Source organism: Hylobates moloch, unplaced genomic scaffold (assembly GCF_009828535.3).
Source record: "Hylobates moloch isolate HMO894 unplaced genomic scaffold, HMol_V3 SCAFFOLD_9, whole genome shotgun sequence".
Classification (NCBI taxonomy): Eukaryota; Metazoa; Chordata; class Mammalia; order Primates; family Hylobatidae; genus Hylobates; species Hylobates moloch.
The window spans coordinates 17825654-17847626 of NW_026652284.1; the positions used below are offsets into that span (position 1 = coordinate 17825654).

The 21973-nt window shown below is 48.9% G+C and overlaps 1 protein-coding gene and 1 long non-coding RNA gene across 8 annotated transcripts; both read left to right on the forward strand.

Moving 5' to 3' along the window:
- The first annotated feature begins 8380 nt into the window (after positions 1-8380).
- On the forward strand, positions 8381-9122 carry LOC116813007 (rootletin-like). The gene has a single exon (XM_058443809.1). It carries the CDS (start codon positions 8484-8486, stop codon positions 8820-8822), a length of 339 nt encoding a protein of 112 aa, XP_058299792.1. The 5' UTR covers positions 8381-8483; the 3' UTR covers positions 8823-9122.
- Positions 9123-9223: 101 nt separating this feature from the next.
- On the forward strand, positions 9224-21962 carry LOC116813009 (uncharacterized). 7 transcript variants are annotated; one of them, XR_009214791.1, is made up of 9 exons: positions 9231-10956; positions 11390-11508; positions 12850-12918; positions 15177-15271; positions 15520-15791; positions 18964-19699; positions 19969-20038; positions 20872-20901; positions 20982-21962. It is a non-coding gene; the product is annotated as an uncharacterized LOC116813009 (long non-coding RNA). The 7 variants fall into 7 exon arrangements; XR_009214792.1 differs by having other exon boundaries at positions 9224-10956; positions 18949-19699; positions 20872-21962; XR_009214788.1 differs by having other exon boundaries at positions 9232-10956; positions 20872-21962.
- Positions 21963-21973: the final 11 nt, after the last annotated feature.

The following is a 21973-nucleotide window of genomic DNA, read 5'->3' on the forward strand; positions in this document are numbered from 1 at the left end:
TAGGTCCCAAGTGGCCTTGGGCCAGGACTGGGAGGGTACAGGGGCAGAGCTGAACCTGCTGCCATTCCCGCGCTCTCACAGATGAAGATGCTGGACAGTGAGAACACCAGACTGGGCCGGGAGCTGGCGGAGCTGCAGGGCCGCCTGGCGCTGGGCAAGCGGGCAGAGAAGGAGAGCCGGCGGGAGACCATGGGCCTCTGGCAGAGGCTGCTGAAGGGCGAGGCCAGCCTGGAGGTGACGCGGCAGGAGGTGACTGAGCAGGCGGGCGGGCTGGTGCATCTTTCCTTCCCCCAGCAGGAAGCAGGTGAGCACCCCAGTGCTGGGACCATTCTGAAAGGCCACTCCCTAGGGCTTGTTCCTTGCCCCACTCTTTGAGACTCTTCCCCAGTTGTAGTAACAACAACCCAAAGAACAGTGGGCCTACCGTGTGCCGGCACAAAATGGGTAGGGAGGGGAACTGCCGATAGGACCTTGTTTGATTCTCCCAGCAGCCCCATGGGGTAGGTACCATTAGCCCCATTTTTATTTTTTAGTTTTTTTGAAATGGCGTCTCACTGTGTCGCCCAGGCTGGAGTGCACTGGCACGATCTCGGCTCACTGCAACCTCTGCCTCCTGAGTTCAAGTGATTCTTCTGCCTCAGCCTCCCGAGTAGCTGGGATTACAGGTGCTTGCCACCCGCCCAGCTCATGTTTTTGTATTTTTAGTAGAGATGGGATTCACCATGTTGGTCGGGCTCGTCTCAAACTCCTGACCTCAGGTGATCCACCTGCCTCCAAAGTGCTGGGATTACAGGTGTGAGCCACCACGCCCGTCCTACCATTAGCCCCATTTTACAGAGCCCTCAGAGAGGTCGAGGGATCTACCCAAGGTCACACAGCCACCTAGGTCTGTCTAACTCCAAAGCCCACACTCTTTCTGCTCTGCCTTTTCTGGCTGTTTCATCGCCATGAATCTGTTGTATGGCCCGGACCAAGTCATGTCATCTCTGTGCCTCAGAGCACTCGTGAGAGATGGGCTAGCACAGCTGGGCATGTATGAAGGGTCCTGGCACAGGTCCTGGCACCCAGCTGCTCAGTAGATGGGGTTTCCAGTGAAACTGGTGACTGTGAGAGGTTGACTCCCTAAATGGCAGGAGTGGCTTTGTGTCTGTGTGACCATGCATCCCATCAGTAAATGATTTTTTAGTACATGCCCCCATTGTGTGCAGATTTATTGATAAATTATGGGCAAGGAGGGGCAATGTAGCCTAGTGGTTAAGAGAGCAGCCTCTGGACACACCTCCCTCTGGAACCAGTGGGCACTTAACCTTCCTGGCTGTTCACTGTGTTCCCAAGTGCAGCCCGCAGCCCCCGTGTGGCCCCGTGTGGTGTGCCTCCCCGCCTTCCCCCGACCCCCCAGGGCTGTGAGTACATGTGATTAATAAGCTGCTGTCAAGCTATGAAAAAAAAAAAAAAACAGAAACAAAAACAGCTGGGCACAGTGGTTCACGCCTGTAATCCCAGCACTTTGGGAGGCCAAGGCTGGCGGATCACTTGAGGCCAGGAGTTCAAGGCCAGTCTGGCTAACATGGCGAAACCCCGTCTCTACTAAAAATACAAAAATTAGCTGGGCCTGGTGTTGCTCACCTGTACTCCCAGCTAATCGGAGGCTGAGGCGGGAGGATCACTTGAACCCAGGAGGCAGAGGTTACAGTGAGCCAAGATTGCACCACTGCACTCCAGCCTGGGTGACAGAGCTAGACTCTGTCTCCAAAAACAAACAAACAAAAAACCCACAAAAACAACAACAAAAAAAACAGCCTTTGGAGCTAGAGTGCCTGGCTTTGAATCCCAGCTCTGCAGTTTACTAACTCTGGCCTTGGACAAGTTAGTTACTTAGCATCTCTGTGCCTGTTTCATCTTCTGTAAAGTGAGATCCATTCATAGAGTAGTAATTAAAGTTCATATTTTTTGGAAAGTTGCTTAGTGCCTGGCACTGATAAGCCCTACGTATTCAAATGCCAGCTGTTATTACTAATAAACTATGGGCATTACAAGGCTTGCATAAAGAATCAAGAGATTAATAAACAAATTACAGAATTTCCTCCCACAGGGATGTTTTTGCACTGCCTGCTTCAGAGGTGAGCACTAAAGGAGAAAGAGTTGTGCTGACCACACAGCCAGGGATGGTGGGCTCCAGTCTGGGCCTTAGGGGTGGGGCGTCGTGTCGGGGGAGGCCTTGCCAACTCCCACCTCCTGGCATCCCTCCAGCTCCAGGTAGCCCAGCGGAGGCGTGAGCCACTGTGCCTGGCGCACCTGGCTAATTGTTTTTTTTTTTAGTAGAGATGGGGTTTCACCATGTTGGACAGGCTGGTCTCAAACTCCTGACCTCCAGTCGGGATGATCTGGGAGCAGATGATGGTGATGGCTGCACAACAGTGTGAATGCAATTCATGCCGCTCAGTTGTACACTTAAAAATGTTGAAAATGGCTGGGCACGTTGGCTCATGTCTGTAATCCCAGCACTTTGGGAGGCCGGGGCGGGTGGATCACTCGAGGCCAGGAGTTCAAGACCAGCCTAGCCAACATGGTGAAACCCTGCCTCTACTAAAACTACAAAAAATTAGTCGAGTATGGTGGCAGACGCCTGTAATCCCAGCTACTTGGGAGGCTGAGGCAGGAGAATCTCTTGAACCTAGGAGGCGGAGGTTGTGGTGAGCCAATATCGCACCATTGCACTCTAGACTGGGCACCCAAGAGCAAAACTCCATCTCAAAAAAAAAAAAGGAAAAGAAAAGGTCAGGTGTGGTGGCTCACACGTGTAATCCCAGCACTTTGGGAGGCCAAGTTGGGCGGATCACCTGAGGTCAGGAGTTTGAGACCAGCCTGACAAACTTGGAGAAACCCCGTCTCTACTAAAATTACAAAATTAGCCAGGCATGGTGGCGCATGCCTGTAATCCCAGCTACTCAGGAGGCTGAAGCAGGAGAATTGAGGAGAATCACTTGAACCCAGGAGGCAGAGGTTGCAGTGAGCCGAGATTACGCCATTGCACTCCAGCCTGGGCAACAAGAGTGAAACTCTGTCAAAAAAAAAAAAAAAAAAATGGTGAAAATGGGCTGGGTGCAGTGGCTCATGCCTGTTAATCCCAGTACTTTGGGGGGCTGAGGGGGGTGGATCACTTGAGTCTGGGAGTTTGAGACCAGCCTGGGCAACATGGGAAAACCCCATCTCTATAAAACAAAAACAACAACAACAAAAGTTAGCTAGGCATGGTGGCGCATGCCTGTAGTCCCAGCTACTTGGGAGGCTGAGGTGGGAGGATCTGTTGAGCCCATGAAGTCAAGGCTGTAGTGAGCTGTGAGCACACCACTGGGCTCCAGCCTGGGCAACAGAGTAAGACCCTGTCTAAAAAAAAAAGTGGTGAAACTGGGACACTTTATGTTATATATATGTTTTCCAAAACAACAAAAAAATTAGGAGGCCGGGCACAGTGGCTCACACCTGTAATCCCAGCACTTTGGGAGGCCAAGGCGGGCAGATGACAGGAGATCCAGACCATCCTGGCTAACACGGTGAAACCTCGTCTCCACTAAAAATACAAAAATTAGCCGGGCGTGGTGGTGGGTGCCTGTAGTCCCAGCTACTCAGCAGGCTGATGCAGGAGAATCCCATGAACCCGGGAGGCGGAGGTTGCAGTGAGCCGAGATCGCGCCACTGCACTCCATCCTGGGTGACAGAGACTCCGTCTCAGAAAAAAAAAAAAAAAAAAAAAAAGCCAAGGGACGGGCTAGGGCAGTTCATGCGGGGGCAGCAGGGACCTCACTGAGGAGGTGATGGGTAAGGGGAGAACGTGAGCGAGCAGCTGGGGGAGGAACTCGGGGCGAGTAGGGAGGTCCTGAGTGGAGGTGCGCCTGTCCTGTGGACAGCAGGGGCCAGCAGTCCCAGAGCATCAAGCAGGGGAGTGACGGTTGGGGATGAAGGGCTTGCTCCAATGGACATTATAGGCCTCTATGAGGACTTTTACCCGGAGACGATGGGATCTTCTAGAGCTGGAGGCCCCCAGGGGCAGGCCTGCTTCTTTGGGAACCTCTGAGAGAGGCCTTTTGGGTGGTGACCAAGTTTGTGGCTGCGGGGCAGTTTCGGTGTCCCTCTGCCGCCAAGGCAGGATGCTCATGGTAGGACCTGTGTCCTACAGTTCCAGCGCCAGCCTCCAGGTAATGCCCTGGTTCCACCTGCCCTGCCCCCTCCACCTCCCAGGGCTATCACTCCAAGCAGAGTGCACAATTTTCTGCCAGGGAGTTGGGCTGTCTGGATTCCCATCTCAGCCCCGAAACTTCCCAGCATTGAGAACAACCAAATCACTTTTGTGTGTGTGTTTGTGTGTGTGAACCCAAGTCTCGCTCTGTTGTCCATGCTGGAGTACAATGGCGTGATCTCAGCTCACTGCAACCTCCGCCTGCTGGGTTCAAGTGATTCTCCTGCCTCAGCCTCCTGAGTAGCTGGGACTACAGGCGTGCACCACTGCGCCTAGCTAATTTTTTGTGTTTTTAGCAGAGATGGGGTTTCACCATGTTGGCCAGGCTAGTCTTGAACTCCTGACCTCAGGTGATCTGCCCGCCTCGGCCTCCCAGAGTGTTGGGATTACAGGCGTGAGCCACTGCACCCGGCCCACTTTTTTTTTTTTTTCTTTTTTGTTTTTGAGACAGAGTCCCGCTCTGTCGCCCAGACTGGAGTGCAGTGGCACAGTCTCAGCTCACTGCAACCTCTGTCTCCAGGGTTCAAGTGATTTTCCTGCCTCAGCCTCTGGACCTCAGCCTCCCAGGTAGCTGGGACTATAAGCAGGGGCCACCATGCTCAGCTAATTTTTCTCTTTCCCTTCCTCCCTCCCGTCCGTCCGTCCTTCCTTCCTTCCTTCCTTCCTTCCTTCCTTCCTTCCTCCCTCCCTCCCTCCCTCCCTTCCCTTCCCTTCCCTTCCTTTCTTTTCTTTCTTCTTTTTTTGACAGAGTCTCCCTCTGTCTCCGAGGCTGGAGTGCAATGGTGCAGTCTTGGCTCACTGCGACCTCTGCCTCCTGGGTCCCAGTTCAAACAATTCTCCTGCCTCAGCGTCCTGAGTAGCTGGGATTACAGGCGCCCACCACTGCACCTAATTTTTGGATTTTTAGTAGAGACAGGGTTTCACCATGTTGGCCAGGCTGGTCTCACGAACTGCTGACCTTGTGATCTGCCCACCTCGGCCTCCCAAAGTGCTGGGATTACAGGCATGAGCCACTGTTCCCAGTCTTTTCTTTCTTCTTTTTTGAGACAGAGTCTTGCTCTGTCTCCCAGGCTAGAGTGCAGTGGTTCAATCTCAGCTCACTGCAAGCTCTGCTTCCCGGGTTTAAGCAATTCTCCAACCTCAGCCTCTTGAGTAGCTGGGATTACAGGCATGTGCCACCACACCCAGCTAATTTTTGTGTTTTTAGTGGAGATGGGGTTTCACTACGTTGGCCAGGCTGGTCTCGAACTCCTGACCTCAGATGATCTGCCCACCTCGGCCTCCCAGAGTGCTGGGATTACAGGCTTGAGACACTGCACCTGGCCAATTTTTGTATTTTCAGTAGACATGGGGTTTTACCATGTTGGCCAGGCTGGTCTTAAACTCCAGACCTCAAGTGATCCGCCTGCCTTGGACCCCACAGTGCTGGGATTACAGGCCTGAGCCACCACACCCAGTCAAGAGAACAAGCAAATCACTTAATTGCTTTGTGCCAGCCTTGCCTGGGAAGAGGGTTAATTGTTCCTTACCTGTCAGGAAGTTGTCATGAAGTGCCTAGCACAGTAGGCACTCAGTATGGAGAGACTTGAGGTGATGCAGTGGCCACCCTTGCACTGGGCCCTGGGAACAGTGGTGGATGGAAGAGACGAGGCCCAGCCCTCATGGTGCTCATGGTCAGGGTGGGGTGGCAGACATCAGACCCCCGGAGGGTGGGATGAGCTCACTGTAAACCAGCCTGTGGCCAGAGAGGCCTCTGAGGAAGGGGGATGGCCCTAAAGGATGGACCAGTCAAAGAGACACCATGGGGAAAGGGGGAGCAGCATGTACAGAGGCCCTAGGGCTGGGACAAAGAATGTTCTAGACATGGGGGATGCAGGGTGGCCAGTTTGTAAAGGGTGAGAGGGTTTCAGCCGGGATGGGCAAGAAAGCCCCTAAGCTATAGCAGAGAAGTTGGGTTTGATTCTGAGGGCTGTTGGGAAAGGCAGGGACGACAGTGAGTGAGATGGCGTTTGGGAGTGAGTGAGATGCCTGGGGTGGCCCGTGGCTCCTGCATCACTGAGCAAGTCTCTTCTAGGAAGTGGGGAAGGGCTCAGCAGCCCCAGAACCTTAGAATGCAGCCCTGGGTCTCAGCCACCATCTCCAGGACCTGCCACCTCCCTGGCTCCTCCAGACCTGGACCTGGAGGCAGCGCGTGGGGCCCTCCGGGAATTCCTGCAGGAGCTGCAGAGTGCCCAGAGAGAATGGGTAAGCCTGGGTGTGCGTGCCTGGATAGGGAACCTGGAGGGCCCTGGAGAGGTTGCAGGGTGTCAGAGCAGGGGTCTTCCTTTGTTCCCCCATGTCGGGGCTGCAGGACGAACTTTGGACCCAGACCAGTGCCCTGAATCGCCAGCTGGCCGAGATGGAGGCTGAGAGGGACAGCGCAACCTGGAGGGCCAGGCAGCTGCACAAGGCGGTGGCTGAGAGTGAGGAAGGTGAGTCTGATCCTCGGGGTCCCTGTTCTCTCTCCTATTTTGGGCAGTTGAGGCAGGAGCTGGGGGATTGGCCTCTGACCTTGCCATGGCCCCCGTGACCTGACTCTGGCTGTCTCCAAGAGGACCCTCCTTGGACAGCCTCACCTGTGTGCAGACTCGCACACTATGAAGGGTGCAGACAGTCTGGCCCTGCACTAGGTGGAGTGCAGGCTGGACATTTTGTGACCTGGTTTGGGTCTCCGGGCTGTGCTTGGCCATGCCTGATGGGGTGGGTGGTGGCTGCAGCCTGGTGCAGTGTGGATGGGCGGCTGAGCAGGGTCCAGGCAGAGCTGGCACTGCAGGAGGAGAGTGTGCGGTGCAGCGAGCGGGAGCTGCGTTCAAGCAATTCTCCTGCCTCAGCCTCCTGAGTAGCTGGGACTACAGGCGCTGTACCTAGCTAATTTTTTGTATTTTTAGTAGAGATGGGGTTTCACCATGTTGGCCAGGCTGGTCTTGAACTTCTGACCTCAGGTGATCCTCCCCCCTCGGCCTCCCAAAGTGCTGGGATTACAGGCGTGAGCCACCGTTTCCAGCCTATCAGTTTCTTAAGTGACCTTCCAGGGTTATTTTATATAAGTAAATAAAGCAGATTACACACACACACACACACACACACACACACACACACTTTTTTGTATATACGCCTGGTAAAATTTCATCTTCACAGTTGTTGAAGATGCTTTCCTCACCTACTAGTTATAACCGGGAGGTGGCTCTGTGTCAGGCCAGGAAGAACTCCACTGGTTTTTCTTGGCCACAGAGTGTTCCATTGAATGGATGTCCCGTTGTGTACTTAGTAGCAGTCCCATTTTGATAGACATTTAGGTTGTCACCAGGATTTCTTACATGAGCAATGCTGCAGTGAACCTCCTTGTCCACAAGCCATCTCCTCTGTGCTGGGGTATATCTTTGGATACGTTCTTAGAGGAGGAGCTGGTGGGGAAGGTCCTATGCATGCATAGTTTTTGGAGCTCTCCCTCAGTGCCCTCCATTGTGGTTGTACTCACCCTCCCACCAGCTGTGTAGGGGAGGGCCTGTTACCCCAGAGCCCCTCCCTATGTGTTTATGTGACCCTTTTTTTTTCCTCCCCAATCTGATAGTGGACAAATGGTATCCCAGTGTAGGGTTTTTTTTTTTTTCCTTCCTCTTTAGTTTTTGAGGTAGAATCTCACTATGTTTCCCATGCTGGCCTCAAACTCCTGAGCTCAAGCAATCCTGAATCAGCTTCCCGCACAGCTGGGACTGCAGGTGCATGGCACCACACCCAGCACAGTGTAGTTTTTATTTTTATTTTTATTTATTTATTTTTTTGAGATGCAGTCTCGCTGTGTTGCCCAGGCTGGAGTGCAGTGGCATGATGTCAGCTTACTGCAACCTCCACCTCCTAGGTTCAAGCAATTCTCCTGCCTCATCCTCCCAAGTAGCTGGGACTACAGGAATGAGCCACAACGCCTGGCTAACTTTTTATATTTTTAGTAGAGATGGGGTTTCACCATGTTGGCCAGGCTGGTCTCGAACTCCTGACCTCAGATGATCTGCCTGCCTCGGCCTCCCAAAGTGCTGGGATTATAGGTGTGAACTACCATGCCCGGCCCCCGTGTAGTTTTAATTTGTAGTTGGGAGTGAGCCCCATCCCATTCCCAGCCTGTGCTCTCTCCCCAAGGGACCTGCTGCAGCTGGGAGGGGAGCTGGCCAGGACATCATGAGCTGTCCAGGAGGCGGGCCTGGGACTGAGCATGGGCCTACAGCTGGCAGAGAGCTGGGCCGAGGCAGCCCTGGAGAAGCAGGCCCTGCTGCAGGCCCAGCTGGAGAAGCAGCTGCGGGACAAGGTGCTCCGCGAGAAGGACCTGGCCCAGCAGCAGATGCAAAGAGACCTGGACAAGGCCGACCTCAGTGCCAGGTGGGTACCTGGTGGGTGCCGCACGAGGCAGGCGTCCGTGCAGAAGGTAAAACTGGAGAGTTGGGGAGAAGGGAGCATCTGTTCACTAGAGGCAGGGCCTTCCTCTGTGAGCTCAGCCAGTTTTCCCAGGCACCCCACTGAAGTTCCGAAGGCACTTGCCCTGTGTAAATCATAAACAGCTTAGCCTCCAATGACAGAACTTGTGGCCAGGTGTGGTGGCTCACACCTGTAATCCCAGCACTTTGGGAGGCCAAGGTGGGGGGATCACCTGAGGTCAGGAGCTCAAGACCAGCCTGTCCGACAGGCGAAACCCTGTCTCTACTAAAAATACAAAAATTAGCCGGGTGTGGTGGCGCGTTCCTGTAATCCCAGCTACAAGGGAGGCTGAGGCAGGAGAATCGCTTGAACCCAGGATTCGGAGGTTGCAGTGAGCCAAGATCACATCGCTGTACTCCGGCCTGGATGACAGAGCGAGATTCTGTCTCAAAAAAAAAGAACTTTTGCCCCTTATTCCTGCCACCTGGACAAGTCCTCGAGTGCTTTCCCATGAGATAAAGCTGGTGGGAACCTCATTCCCATTTCACAGATGAGAAGTGTGAGGTGTGGAGAGGAGCTGGGACTTGCCTAAGGTCACACAGCCAGGGAGGTGGATGTTAGGGTCCCTGCCTCGGGTTTGGAGAAACATGGTGGACACAGCTAGTGGATTTGAGAGGCAGGGGTGGTTCCCCCACTCACCTCTGTTGTTCCCCCAACTCCAGAGTGACAGACCTGGACCTGGCAGTGGGGCATCTTCAGAAGCAGAATCTGGAGAAGGATCAGGTCAACCAGGACCTCACCGAGAAGCTTGAGGCTCTGGTGAGCTGCAGCTGCCCCTGAGATGTGGCAGGGTGGGATGGGGTACTGGCCAGATCCATGGCAGCACTGGGGGAGGTGCCTGAAAAGCACAAAAGCAGGCATTGCCGCCCCATGGTGTCACCCACCTTGGTGGAGAGATAGGATTGAGCTTCTGTGTGAGCTCTTCGGAACGCTCTTCCTGACCCCTAACCAGTTTGGGGCCTGGGACTTGGCACGTGGCTGGCACGTGCCAAATGAGAAGGGAGGCCAGGTGTGGTGGCACACGCCTGTAGTCCTAGCTACTCGGGAGCTGAGGCAGGAGAATCGCTTGAACCTGGGAGGCGGAGGTTGCAGTGAGCTGAGATTGTGCCACTGCACTCCAGCAAGGGTGACAGAGCAAGACTCGAGGTCAGGAGTTCTAGACCAGCCATGCCAACATGGTGAAACCCCGTCTCCACTAAAAATACAAAAATTAGCCAGGCATGATGGTGGACACCTGTAATCCCAGCTATTTGGGAGGCTGAGGCAGGACAATAGCTTGAACTTGGGAGGTGGAGGTTGCAGTAAGCCAAGATCATGCCATTGCACTCCATCCTGGGCAACAAGAGCAAGACTCTATCTCCAAAAAAAAAAAAAAAAAAAAAGTGAAAACGTACATAAAATATCCCTGGAAGGATTCATAGGCAACAGCATCCCACAGATTGCCTACAGGGTGAGACTGGGAGACGGGAATGGAAGAGATGCCTATTTTAACTTTACAATTTTCTGTACTATTTGAATTTTTTTTTTTTTTTTTTTTTTTTTTTAAATAGAGACGGGGCTCTCTCTTTTTTGTCCATGCTGGTCTCGAACTCCAGGGCTCAAGCCTGGCCCTATTTGAATTTTGAACCAAGTAAATGTACTGTCTTTTTAGAGAAAAATAAAATCTGGGCACGCGGCCACACTCCGGCCCCCGAAGGGGGGTGTCTCCTGCCTCTTTAACATGGCAGGGGCGGTTCAAGTGGCCTGGGAAATCAGCGATTTGGAGGGCCGAGGGCTGGTGCTTTTAAGGAGAGGCGGAGGGGAGAGAGGGATTCCCAGTCCCAGCTGCACTCGGTGCATCCCCTCGGTTACTGCTTTTCTCGGCCCGCAGGGCCCCTAACCTGCTCGAACCCATTGTGCAATAGAGGCGGCCGGGTCCCTTTAAGGCCTCGCCGCGCCTGCGCCTTGGGTTCTCCTGACGCGCCAATCAGGACCCTGAGGAGCCAGTGGGCCGCAGGCGCAGTCGAGGGGCAGGAGGCGGTTGAGACAGCGGCGGTACTGGGAGGGGTAAGTGAGGGTCGCGAGGCTGCCTGAGCTTCTGAGCGAGCGCGGTGCTTTCGGGAACGCGGGACCGGCGACCCGCGGCGCCAGGAGCTGGGCCGAGGCGCGCCGGCGCGGCTGCCGGCTGCCGTCTGGATGGGAAGTTACCGCGAAGTCCACCCAGCGTTTCTGAGGTGAGGGCGCTGCGCCAGGCTGGGCGGGCGGTGAATCCGGGACCCGCAGGCGCACAGCTGGGTCGAGGCGCGGCCGTGCAAGTTTTGTTGCGCGAGCGCGGGTGGGGGGTGTGGGGGCTGGTGCACCGCCGGGGCCTGAGTTCCCTGCGCTGGATTCTTCGCCTGCCGCTGCGGCTCGCAGCCCACCTCTCCTGGGCGCTGGGGAAGAAACTCGCTGGCAGGTGTTCTGTGGCATCCCAGCGGGTGGAGGGACGGAGCAGCTTCGGGGGCACGTCCTCCTATATCCTGTAGAGGACACTGACCCCGCACCCCACCCTCGAGGCCGGAAATAGGTTCCCTCTGCGGACCTGAGAGGCCAGAGCGCTCGCGCCCCTGACTTGCAAAGTTGGGGTGTTTACTGGCCTCCGGCTTCTGCTCCTGGCGGTGTCTCCAGGCTGGTGATGGGCAAGCCAGGTGTGCCAGGTCCAGGATGCACATGAGGAGCGTTTGTAGCCAGCACTGAATCACCTCCTGACTAGCGGGGCAAGCCTCAAATGAACCGCAGGATTTCGGGTAGGTTGGATTGTGGGGTTGCTGTTTGCGCTCCGAGGAGTTGCTGTGAGTTCCCTGTGTCTGTCTGTCTGGCTGGCTGGCTTCTTAGATCATCTTATTTGGCGTCCTTTCGCCGAAGAGTTAACCAAGACGTTTGGCCTGGTTTCCTTGCTTTCCTCCTATCTTTTGCTGCTAGAGCTGCTTTCGAAAGGAAGTCTTTCCTGGTAGTGGTACCTTTTCTTTGGGTTACAGTGTTGTTCATCCTTTCTTTGCCAAAAGAATGAATCCCAGTAATTCACGAAGTTAAAGAAAAGATCTGCTGGTAGTGTTTAATCTGTTCGGAGCGGATACGCATTAGTAGCTTTGTTTCATTATTAGTAAAATTTCACTAGTGAACTAGAAGCTATTTTTTTCTATTCTGAAATGCTAGCTTTAAGATTTCTGAGAACTTTGCGTCAAAGAAATCTTGGAAAAGTTACTGAAGTATACAGAAGAAGTTCACAATTTTAAATGTGCAGGTGGCCCGGGCGCAGTAGATCACACCTGTAATCCCGGCACTTTGGGATGCCAAGGTGGGTAGATCACTTGAGCCCAGGATTTCCAGACCAGCCTGGGCAATGTGGCAAAACCCTTTCTCTACTAAAAATACAAAAGTTAGCTGTGTGTGGTGGTGTGTGCCTGTAGTCCCAGCTGCCCGGTAGGCCGAGTTGGGAGGATCACCAGAGCCCGGGAGGTTGAGATTGCAGTGAGCCGTGATCATGGCAGTGCACTCCGACCTGGATGGCAGAGTGAGACTCTGTCTCAAAAAAAAAAAAAAAAAAAAAAAAAAAAAAAAAAAAAAGAGTAATGAATTTTGACCAAGTGAACCACCACAGATCAAGAAATAGAACATTACTAGACTGGGGTATATTTGTAGGAGTGGCATTGTTGGTTTTAGAGGTATATGAATGATAAAACTTTAGTATTACATATTGTTGAACATTTTCCCAAAGTAGTTGTACCATTTAGCAGGGATATGCTGGTTACCCCACATCCTCGCTGATGCCTGTCGGTTAAAAATTATTTTTCCATTCTAGTAGGGGTGCAGTAACATATCAGCATGGTTTCATTGAGATTGAGTATCTTTTATTGCCATTTATATGTCCTTTTTTGTGAAGTGCCTGTTAAACCTTTTTATCCAGTTTTCATTGATATGCTTGTTTTCCTGTTGATTTGTAATACTTTATTCTGGATATGCCTCCTTTCTAGGATTTATATGTATTGCATTTCCCTTTTTTCAATCTGTAGCTTGCGTTTTCACTCTTTTATGGTGTTTTCTCATGACTGGAGATTCTCTAACTTTTTTTTTTCTTTTTGAGACAGGATCTCACTCCGTTCCCCAGGCTGGAGTGCATGGCACAGTCACAGCTCACCGCAACTCACAAGGCTCAGGTGATCCCCCTGCCTCAGCCCCCAAGTAGCTGGGACCTACAGGGGAGTACCACCACACTCAGCTGTTTTCTATATTTTTAGTAGAGATGGGGTTTTGCCACATTGCATAGGCTGGTCTGGAATTCCTAGGCTCAAGTGATACACCTGCCTCGGCCTCCCAAAGGGTTGGGATTACAGGCATGAGCCACTGCACCCAGCCTGAGATTCTTAATTTTAATGAAATTATACTTTATCAATCTTTTCCTTTATGGTTACTGCTTTTTGTGTCCTGTTTAAGAAATCAATGCCTAACCTAAGAGTATGAACACATTTTTCTGTGTTAACCTTATAACAACTTTATTTTAGTTTTCGCATTTTTTTTTTCAGACAGGGCCTCACTCTATTGCCCAGGCTAGAATGTGGTGGCAGGATCTCAGCTCACTCAACCTCCATCTCCTGGCTCAGTGATTCTCCCACCTCAGCCTCTTGAGTAGCTGCGACTATAGGCATGCGCTACCATGCCTGGCTAATTTTCGTATTTTTTGTAGAGATGAGGATTCAACATGTTTCCCAGGTTGGTCTCGAACTCTTGGGCTCAAGTAATCTGCCTGCATCAGCCTCCCAGAGTGCTGGAATTACAGGTGTGAGCCGCCCCACCTGGCTATGATTCACTTTTTACTACACGGATGTGTCTGCTTGATCCAGCACCATTTACTGGAAAGACCATCCTTTTCCTTCTGCACCGTGTGGCACTTTTTTCATAAATCGAATGACTGTATGGTCATCTGATTTATGAAATTACTGTGGGTCTGTTTCTGTTTCTGGACCAACCTGGGTAACACAGTGAGATCCCGTCCCTACAAAAAATAAAAATAATAAATAAAAAAATAAAATTTAAGAAATAAGTACGCAGAGCAGATGGAGTCATAGGCGATAATTTATAAATGATTGCCAGTTTCTTGGCTACATACGGGTGTTGGTAATTCAGATGTGTTGGGCATTCAGGCAAAATGTATTAAGTGAATTATATGGTGTTCAGAGTGATTGCTAGATGTTCACTGTGACTTGAATTAGATGTTATTTGAGCCTCACAGAGCTACAGTTTTGACTCTTTTATTTATTTGTCTTTTTAAAATTTTTACAATCTTCCTGTCAAGGCAGTAGCTCTTTTATACTTAATTGTTCTTAGGTATAGTTAATTACCAGGAAAACTTTATGGATCATACCTAAATAAGTGTTAAGCCAGTTAAAGGGCTCACGTGATGTGATGTAAACAATAGTATTCTACATAATAGTTTTAGGACTATATCGAATAATTTTTTTTTTCTTGAGACAGTATCTCGCTCTGTTGCCCAGGCTGGAGTGCAGTGGTATGATCATGGCTCTCTGCAGCCTTGACCTCTTAGGCTCAAGCAGTCCCCCCACCTCAGCCTCTTTAGTAGCTGGGTCTACAGGCATGCACCACTATGCCTGGCTAATTTTCTACTTTTTGTAGACAGGGTTTTCCTATAGTGCCCGGACCGGTTTCAAACTCCTAGGCTGAAATGACCCTCCCAACCTTGGCATCCCAAAGTGTTGGGATCATAGGCATGAGCCATCACACCTGCCCATTTTAGTTTTAATAATTTTTCTATTTTTCTAATTTAAAAGATTCACTAAAATCTCTTACAGCTATTATTTATGAATATAGTATTCATTGTTGTTATGATTATTTTATATGTGTTTAATCCGATTTTCAATATAAGCTCCTGGCAATTAGAGATTTTGTCTCTTTTATTCACCACTATATTCTCAGTACTTGACCTTGCCTGGCATGAAACAGATATTGAATAAATATTTCTTAAATGAATGAATGAACATACTAATACCATATTCAACAATCTCCGGGTATCACAGTTTTCACCATCTAACAAATAAAATAGCTTGTATAGAGTAGAGTTACAGTCAACCTGCCATGAAAGGAAATGTCAATGAAAAATAATCCTTTGTATGTGTAGCTGCTGAGATTTTGGGGCTTTTGTTAACTGTAGCATAACCTAGTGAAAGCTCAGTGAGACAACATATAGAATATACGTGTACAGATAAACCAGCTAGACCAGTAGATGGGATTCCAAAGATAGTTCAATAAGCATTAACTAATGACACCCACACTCTCTTAATTCCCTAACAGAAATAATGGAATTCTTGTTCACTAAGATCTGCCTCAAATATTACTTACTTTGTGAAAACTTCCCTGGCTACTCTAGTATTTAGTCAGGACTCTTTATTTTTTCCCCCAGGCTGGAGTACAGTGGTGCCATCATAGCTCACTAACCTCTAACTGAAGGCTCAAGGAATCCTCCTGCCTCATCCTCCCAAGTAGCTGAGACTATAAGTATGTGTCACCATGCTCAGCTTATTTTTCATTTTTTATTTTCCGAGACAGGGTCTTTCTATGTTGCCCAGGCTGGTCAGGACTGTTGATTACATATGACAGAAACCCAGCCACCTCTAGTTCCCCACCACCTTTCAACCTGCTCTTCCCTGGGTCTTCCCAGTCTCCGTAAATGGCAGCTCCATCCTTCAAGTTGCCGAAGCCCCAAATCTCAATGTTAACCTTGATTTCTCTCTTTTATCTCACAGGCAATCTGAAGGCAAATCCTGTTTAGACCCAGGCGAAGGTTCCTGGTGACCCAGGCTCTCACCAGCCAGTTGTCCCTTGCCGTCCTCCTGAGGGTGTCTGGAGCTTCAGTGCTGTGTGTTCTTGGCCTCCACACTGGGGATGCCACTGACTCCCACTGTCCAGGGCTTCCAGTGGACTCTCCAAGGCCCTGATGTAGAAACTTCCCCATTCGGTACCCCAAGGGCAGCCTCACATGGTGTGGGCCGACATCAAGAGCTGCCAGATCCAACAGGTAAAAATCCCGAGGCATTGCCAGCTCGGTGGGGTCAGATAGTCCTCTTTCTATTATGACTCAGATGTTAAGGGAGGATGCCAAGGTTTCTAAACATCGCAGGGCCTTGCCTGGCATGAAACAGATATTAAATAAATATTTGCTAAATGAATGAACAAATATCCACAGCGTGTGCCGCCCATGACCTGCAGTGCCGTGGTCAGGTGGAAGTGATTTTAGTTCAGCAGAGGACAGTGTTCTCTCCAGGACTTTTCCTTACTAGCTAGATCTGTGTCCCTCTCCTCGCTCTTCCCCTCTCACCCCCCATTCTCTGTCCCCATTTCTCTCTGTTTCCACCCTACTGACCCCTTTCACCTGCTTTCTGCTCTTCAGCTTTCGTGGCTCACCCCCTCCCTGTCCACCTGCATCCCCCAGGCTAAGGCCTCTACACTGTCCTGGGTGGGGAGATGTGTCTGGTTTTAGGCAGTGCCCTCTGGATATGTCCAGGATGGGGAAACATGGCTCAGTTGCCAGTATAATGGGTTAAAAGTGGCCACTTTTGAAGGCCTTTCCCATCTCCCTTTCCAGAATCCTGTAAGACTTAGAATTTATGGGCCACAGTGGAATTCTTGGTTTCCCAGGGCCTTGTGGTGAACGCCTTCTTTCACTGAGCATTCATGGGGTGACTGTTAGGTATCAGGCCCCGCTCTGGGCTAGAGGCCCCACAGTGAGTAAATCTCAGGTCACTACCCCACGGAACCCACCACTACAGGCATTGAGAGGGGGAGAAAGAAAGGGGCATGGCCTGTTTGTGTTCTTCTCATGTGGTCACCCACAGGTCTTGGGGGAGTGAGAGCCAGTGCGAGGAGAGAAGTCCAGTGAGAAAGGCAAATGGATGACATCAGACCTAGGGGCTGAGGCCCCCAGCTGCAGCCAGGTAGCTTCTGGAGTGGACAAGGAGCAACAGGGAAGTTCGTGTCCTGGTGTTCTGGGCTGCACTGTCTCATCTCATTCTTGTGAGCACCAGAACTTATCCAAAGACAAGACTCAGTGTCTCTGGCAACAGTGGGCCAGAGACAGAATGTGTGAATTTCAGAGGAAGGGGTTGTACCCCATGGAAACAGTATATGGTTTTACAGTAGCGCATCTTTCTCTAATAACTAGTTAGCATGTTCCTGTTAATGGAAAATATTGGTGATGTAAGTTTCCCCACTGTTCTCATCTTCATGTAAATTTGTTCATTTCCTTCCTTCCTTCCTTCCTTCCTTCCTTCCTTCTTTCCTTCCTTCCTTCCCTACTTCCCTCCAACTCTCTGTCTCTCTTTATTCATTCCCTGCCTCCCTCCCACCCACCCTCTCTCCCTCCCTTTCTTTCTCCTTCCCTCCCTCCCTCCCTTCTTTCCTTTCTTCCTTTCTTCTTTTCTTTTTCTTTCTCTCTCATGCTCTTTTTCTTTCCTTTTTGTTCTCTCTAGTTTTTTGAAGAGATCACACTGTACTGAAACCTACATTATTTACCAAAATCTCTGGATCTGCTTCTGTCTTGCAGGCAGAGAGCTCATCCAGTAGCCCTTAGCTCTTCCTAGCCCCCTCCTTTGATTTGTTGGTGCCACTGGGGCAGCTGCTGAGTCTCAGTGGTTTCTAGTCTTCACCAAGTTCTGCCCACCCAGATGGTTTTTACCTGTCCTTACCAGAAACCTGCACTGTCTAGATTGCTGAGGCTGCTTCTCCTTAACCGATCTGCTATCTGTATTCTGGGGGTACGCCAGGGTTAGAGGTAAATGGCACAGGCCTTGAAATCTCCAACTGCTCTGACTCCAGGTTGGTGCACTTCAATGCCAAGTACTAACCACACAATAACAGGATGCCACCAAAACCTTGATATGGGGCTGCTGCATCCTAATTAAAACAAATTAATAGACTTTTTTTTTTTTATAACAGTTCTAGGTTTACGGAAAACTTGAGTGGATAGTACAGAGAGTTCTCCCAGGCTCCCCTGTCCTCCAGCACACAATTTCTCCTATTAGTATGTTGTATTAGTGTGGTCCATTCGTTACAATTGATGAACCACTGTTGATACGTCATTATCAACTAAAGTCCATAGTTTACATTAGAGTTCATTCTTTGAGTTTCACAGATTATGGGTTTTGGCAATTACATAATGTCCTAAATCCCCAATACAGCGTCATGCGAAATAGTTTCACTGCTGAAAATTCCCTGTGCTTCACCATTTCATACGTCCTCTCCTCCACAGCATTATTCATAATAGTTAAAAAGTGGAAACATCTTAAGCCACCATCAGTTGATGAATAAACAAAATGTGGTATAACCATATAGTGGAATATTATTTGGCCATAAAAAGTTGAAGTACTGATGCAGGCTAAAAAGGATGAAACTTGAGAACAATATTCTAAGAAGCAGATAGAAAATACCACGCTTTGTTATTCCATATAGAGGAAGTGCCCAGAACAAGTACATCAATAGATAGAGAAAGTAGATTAGTGGTTGTCAGAGAGCGCAAGAAGGGGGGAATTGGAGAGTGACTGCCCATAGGTACAGGCGTGCTTTTTGGCATTATGAAAATATTCTGGAATTAGGTAGTGGTGATGGTTGCAAAAGTTTTGGAATATGTTAAAAGACACTGAAATGTATGCTTAAAAATGGTGAATTTTGTGATATATAAATTATACTGTAGAAATAATAATAATACCAACAGTAATAAAGCAAGGTGTCTTTGTACATCTCCATGTCCTGTATTTTCATTAAAAATGAATAAATAAATAAATAAGCATTTCAGGGCCAGGTTCAGTGGCTAACTCCTGTAATCCCAGCATTTTTGGAGGCCTAGGTGGGAGGATCGCTTGAGGCTAGAAGTTCAAAACCAGCCTGAGCAACATAGCAAGACCTTGTCTCTATGAAAAATAAAAAATTAGCCTGAAATGGTGATGTGTGCCTAGAGTTCCAACTACTTGGAAAGCTGAGGCAGGAGGATCGCTTGAGGCCAGAAGTTCAAGGTTGCAGTGATCTGTAATCACCAATGCACTCCAGCCTGGGTGACAGAATAAGACCCTGACTCAAAAAAAAAAAAAAAGCATCTCACTTTAATAGTAAGTGGCCAAAATATGTTGCTGGCTGCATGTTGTGAGGAAATGTGTTAGATGAAAGAAGTTAAATTCCAGAAGTTTTCCTTTTTTCAGAAATGAGGTATAGGGGAGAGAAACACATACTTGGAAAGAACTGACCCAGCTGAATTGGAAAATGTGGGAAGGAGATGGGAAGAGGCTGGTCCACCTGAGATCTGGCTCCGGGACTTACAGCAAGGGGAACTTGGGCAAGTTACAGACTCTCTGTGCCTCAGTTTCTTCAGCAAAACAGAATCATCCCATAAACTGTAAGGTCAGTGCTATCAGTGGGTCCCCAAATTGACTGCACATCTGAGTCATGTTAACAAACACATTCCAGGCCCCACCTGAGCCCTCTGAATCAGAATCCCTGCAAGGAGGACAATGAACTTGCATTTGCACTGACTTTCCCAACTGTTTCTTACTTTGATCACCTTGGGGGTAGGACCCATTGAGCTGCACCACATCATTCCAAAGCCAAAATGCAACAGCAGAACAAGAATATTTTCAATGCAGTCTCTAAAGCAGAGGAGAAACTGTTGAGGGAACCTAGAAGTAAAGGAGATCTGGCTTGCTGGGCTCCATTTAAACTTTGAGTACAGCAGAGACACGAGCCCTTCGGGACACATGCCTGACGCAGTGACACTCTAACTTCGGAAGACTGGAAGCCCTAATTTCAGATTCAAGCATGCTTTGAGTAGAAATTAAGTTTACCTCTTTTTGCACAGCAAGATGGCCAATCTTTCCTAAGCTGCTCACCTTACAAGAAAAAGAATTGTACTGCTAAGAATTCAGACTTCAGCAGTCATAGGTAAGTAAGGAAGTCTTATAAATCTATTTTAGTCACCTAAGAAGAAACTAGAAATTTAGCAAGTTCTTTCACTTTCAGGACAGTTGTGTTCACTAGATCAGAGGCACTGAGACATGAAGAACAGACCCCTAAAAAGGGAAAGTGTTCCCTTCAGTTTTAGGACGTCACTGGAATATTAGGGAAGTGGAAACACAGCTGCCCACTCTACAGTATGGGTTGCTTTTGTGTCTGGAATGTGCCTAACGTCCTGATCTCTCTGCCCTTTTCAGGGAGCCTTGGGAGGAGCCCGAATCACTGATGGAATTGGACAGTGCATGGAGATGGTTCAGCAGGACGAGGGTAAGTGCAGGGGCAAGTCCAGGTTATACTGAGAGACAACTAGTGGCGCTGACGGGGACAGACAAAGATAAAATCAAAAGTTTGTGCTTCATCTTCAAAAACTCAAACTAATAACAAACTTGGCCTTATGAGAAATAATAAGTATTTTCCTATTTACATGAGAGTTTAATGTCAAAACAGGAATCAGAAAAATATTAAGTCCAGGGCATAAAACCTAAACCATTGCTCATATTTATTCTTTCTAGACAGAGCAAAGTGTAAAATCTTCTCCATAAAATGTACATTGTGGTTATGAAAAGGCCAAAATCTTAGAATCATTGGTATTCCATAGAAGAGTGAATTAAACACAGCCAAGGGAAGACCCAAGTCTCATACTTCTCTTGTATATTCCAGAGTTCTAGGGGAATTCCAGGTGATAGAGGTTATTTCCCATAATGTTAAAGCAAGGTTGCAGACACTCGGGAATTTTGGTCCCAGTAGGGGAGGTCACACCTCTGTCCTGGAAAATACTACAGGAATGTATACTCTTTCTATGACTTATTCTGCTCATTCTTCCAGCATCACAAAAACCAAAAAAAAAAAAAGGAAGTATGTCCAAATACATGATTTGCTATCCCTCTTCTTCAGGTTTCTTACCTGTTACTTATGGATAATAGCATTACCACAGGATTATGATGAAGATACAATGTCCAAATATGAGCACAGTTTTGAGCAAAATGCCTTGTACGAATTGGTCAATGAACAACTAGTAAATAATTATGTGAATATTTACTGAATTATATGGATCCTATGAATAATTACTGAATAATTACTGTGATTGCTTTTATTGGCAGTGCTGAAAACTCATCCCTGTGTGACCTCAGGTAAGCCATGTAACTCTGTGAACCTGCAGTTTTATCATTTTTAAAATAAAGAAACATGACAGATTTTCATTATGACACAGAATGTCAGGTCTCCCAGATGCCAGAAGATACATTACTTGAAGCCATTGATACGTCTTAAAGCAGTATCCTCACAGTGTCATTGGAGGACAGTGTGGGCTGCAGAGAGACACGCTTTGAAATGGGATTGACCCATTCCTCCTTCCTACACTTCCACATGAATGCTGGGCAGCCCAGGATCACACTCACTGCACCCTCAACTCAGGCAAGTCCAGCAGCCAGTCTTAGGAGACCTGGGCCACAGAACAGTCTCCCAAGTTCCAGGCTCACAAAACCTAGGTGGGGATGAAAGCTGAGAAAGCGAGGAGGTGGTTCAGGGGATCACTCTTTCCTACTCATTCCTCTCATCTCAAACTCACCTTCTACTGCAACACTGAGGATCACCAAACAACCGTGACCATAACCTTGATCTTGCCATGTTCTGTTAGTGGAATGAAACCAAAAGTCCATGGTGTTAGTCCAACTTAACAAAACAGATATCAAACCATATTCCATAAGAACCATTCATGGCCCTGTTCTTTTCAGTATATGGGAAAACAAAATGGAAACAACAAAATAGCATGAGGTTTATGAAACTTCCCAAGATAGATGGTCACACATGTTTTCAGGAGATCTCTATAGAAATGATTTTGATCACTTGATACCTTGAAAAGAGCTCTTGCGACACTAGAATGACATCCATAAGTGACAAGTATAAAATGTAGTGCTCAGTGACATTAAAAAAAATCAACCCACATAGAGGAAGAGCTCTGGACATAGGGATGTCAAACTGGTCTAGAGTGTAATGAAAAGCCAAGATGGTGCCCCAGTAAGAAAAAAGAAATCAACGTAACAATGGGAAGCAGCAAGAAGAAGACTGAGACAGGAAAGACAACATTTTTCACAAATGAATTATTCATTCACTGTCTAGTGGATACAGACAAAACTGCAGAAGACCCAGAGGAAAACAGGGCAGGCTAAAAGTTTGATATCTTACACTTGTGGAAAAGCCTTA

Coding starts and splice junctions, on each gene's coding strand:
- LOC116813007 (XM_058443809.1), top strand. CDS start 8,484: ATGGGCCTACAGCTGGCAGAGAGCTGGGCCGAGGCAGCCCTGGAGAAG.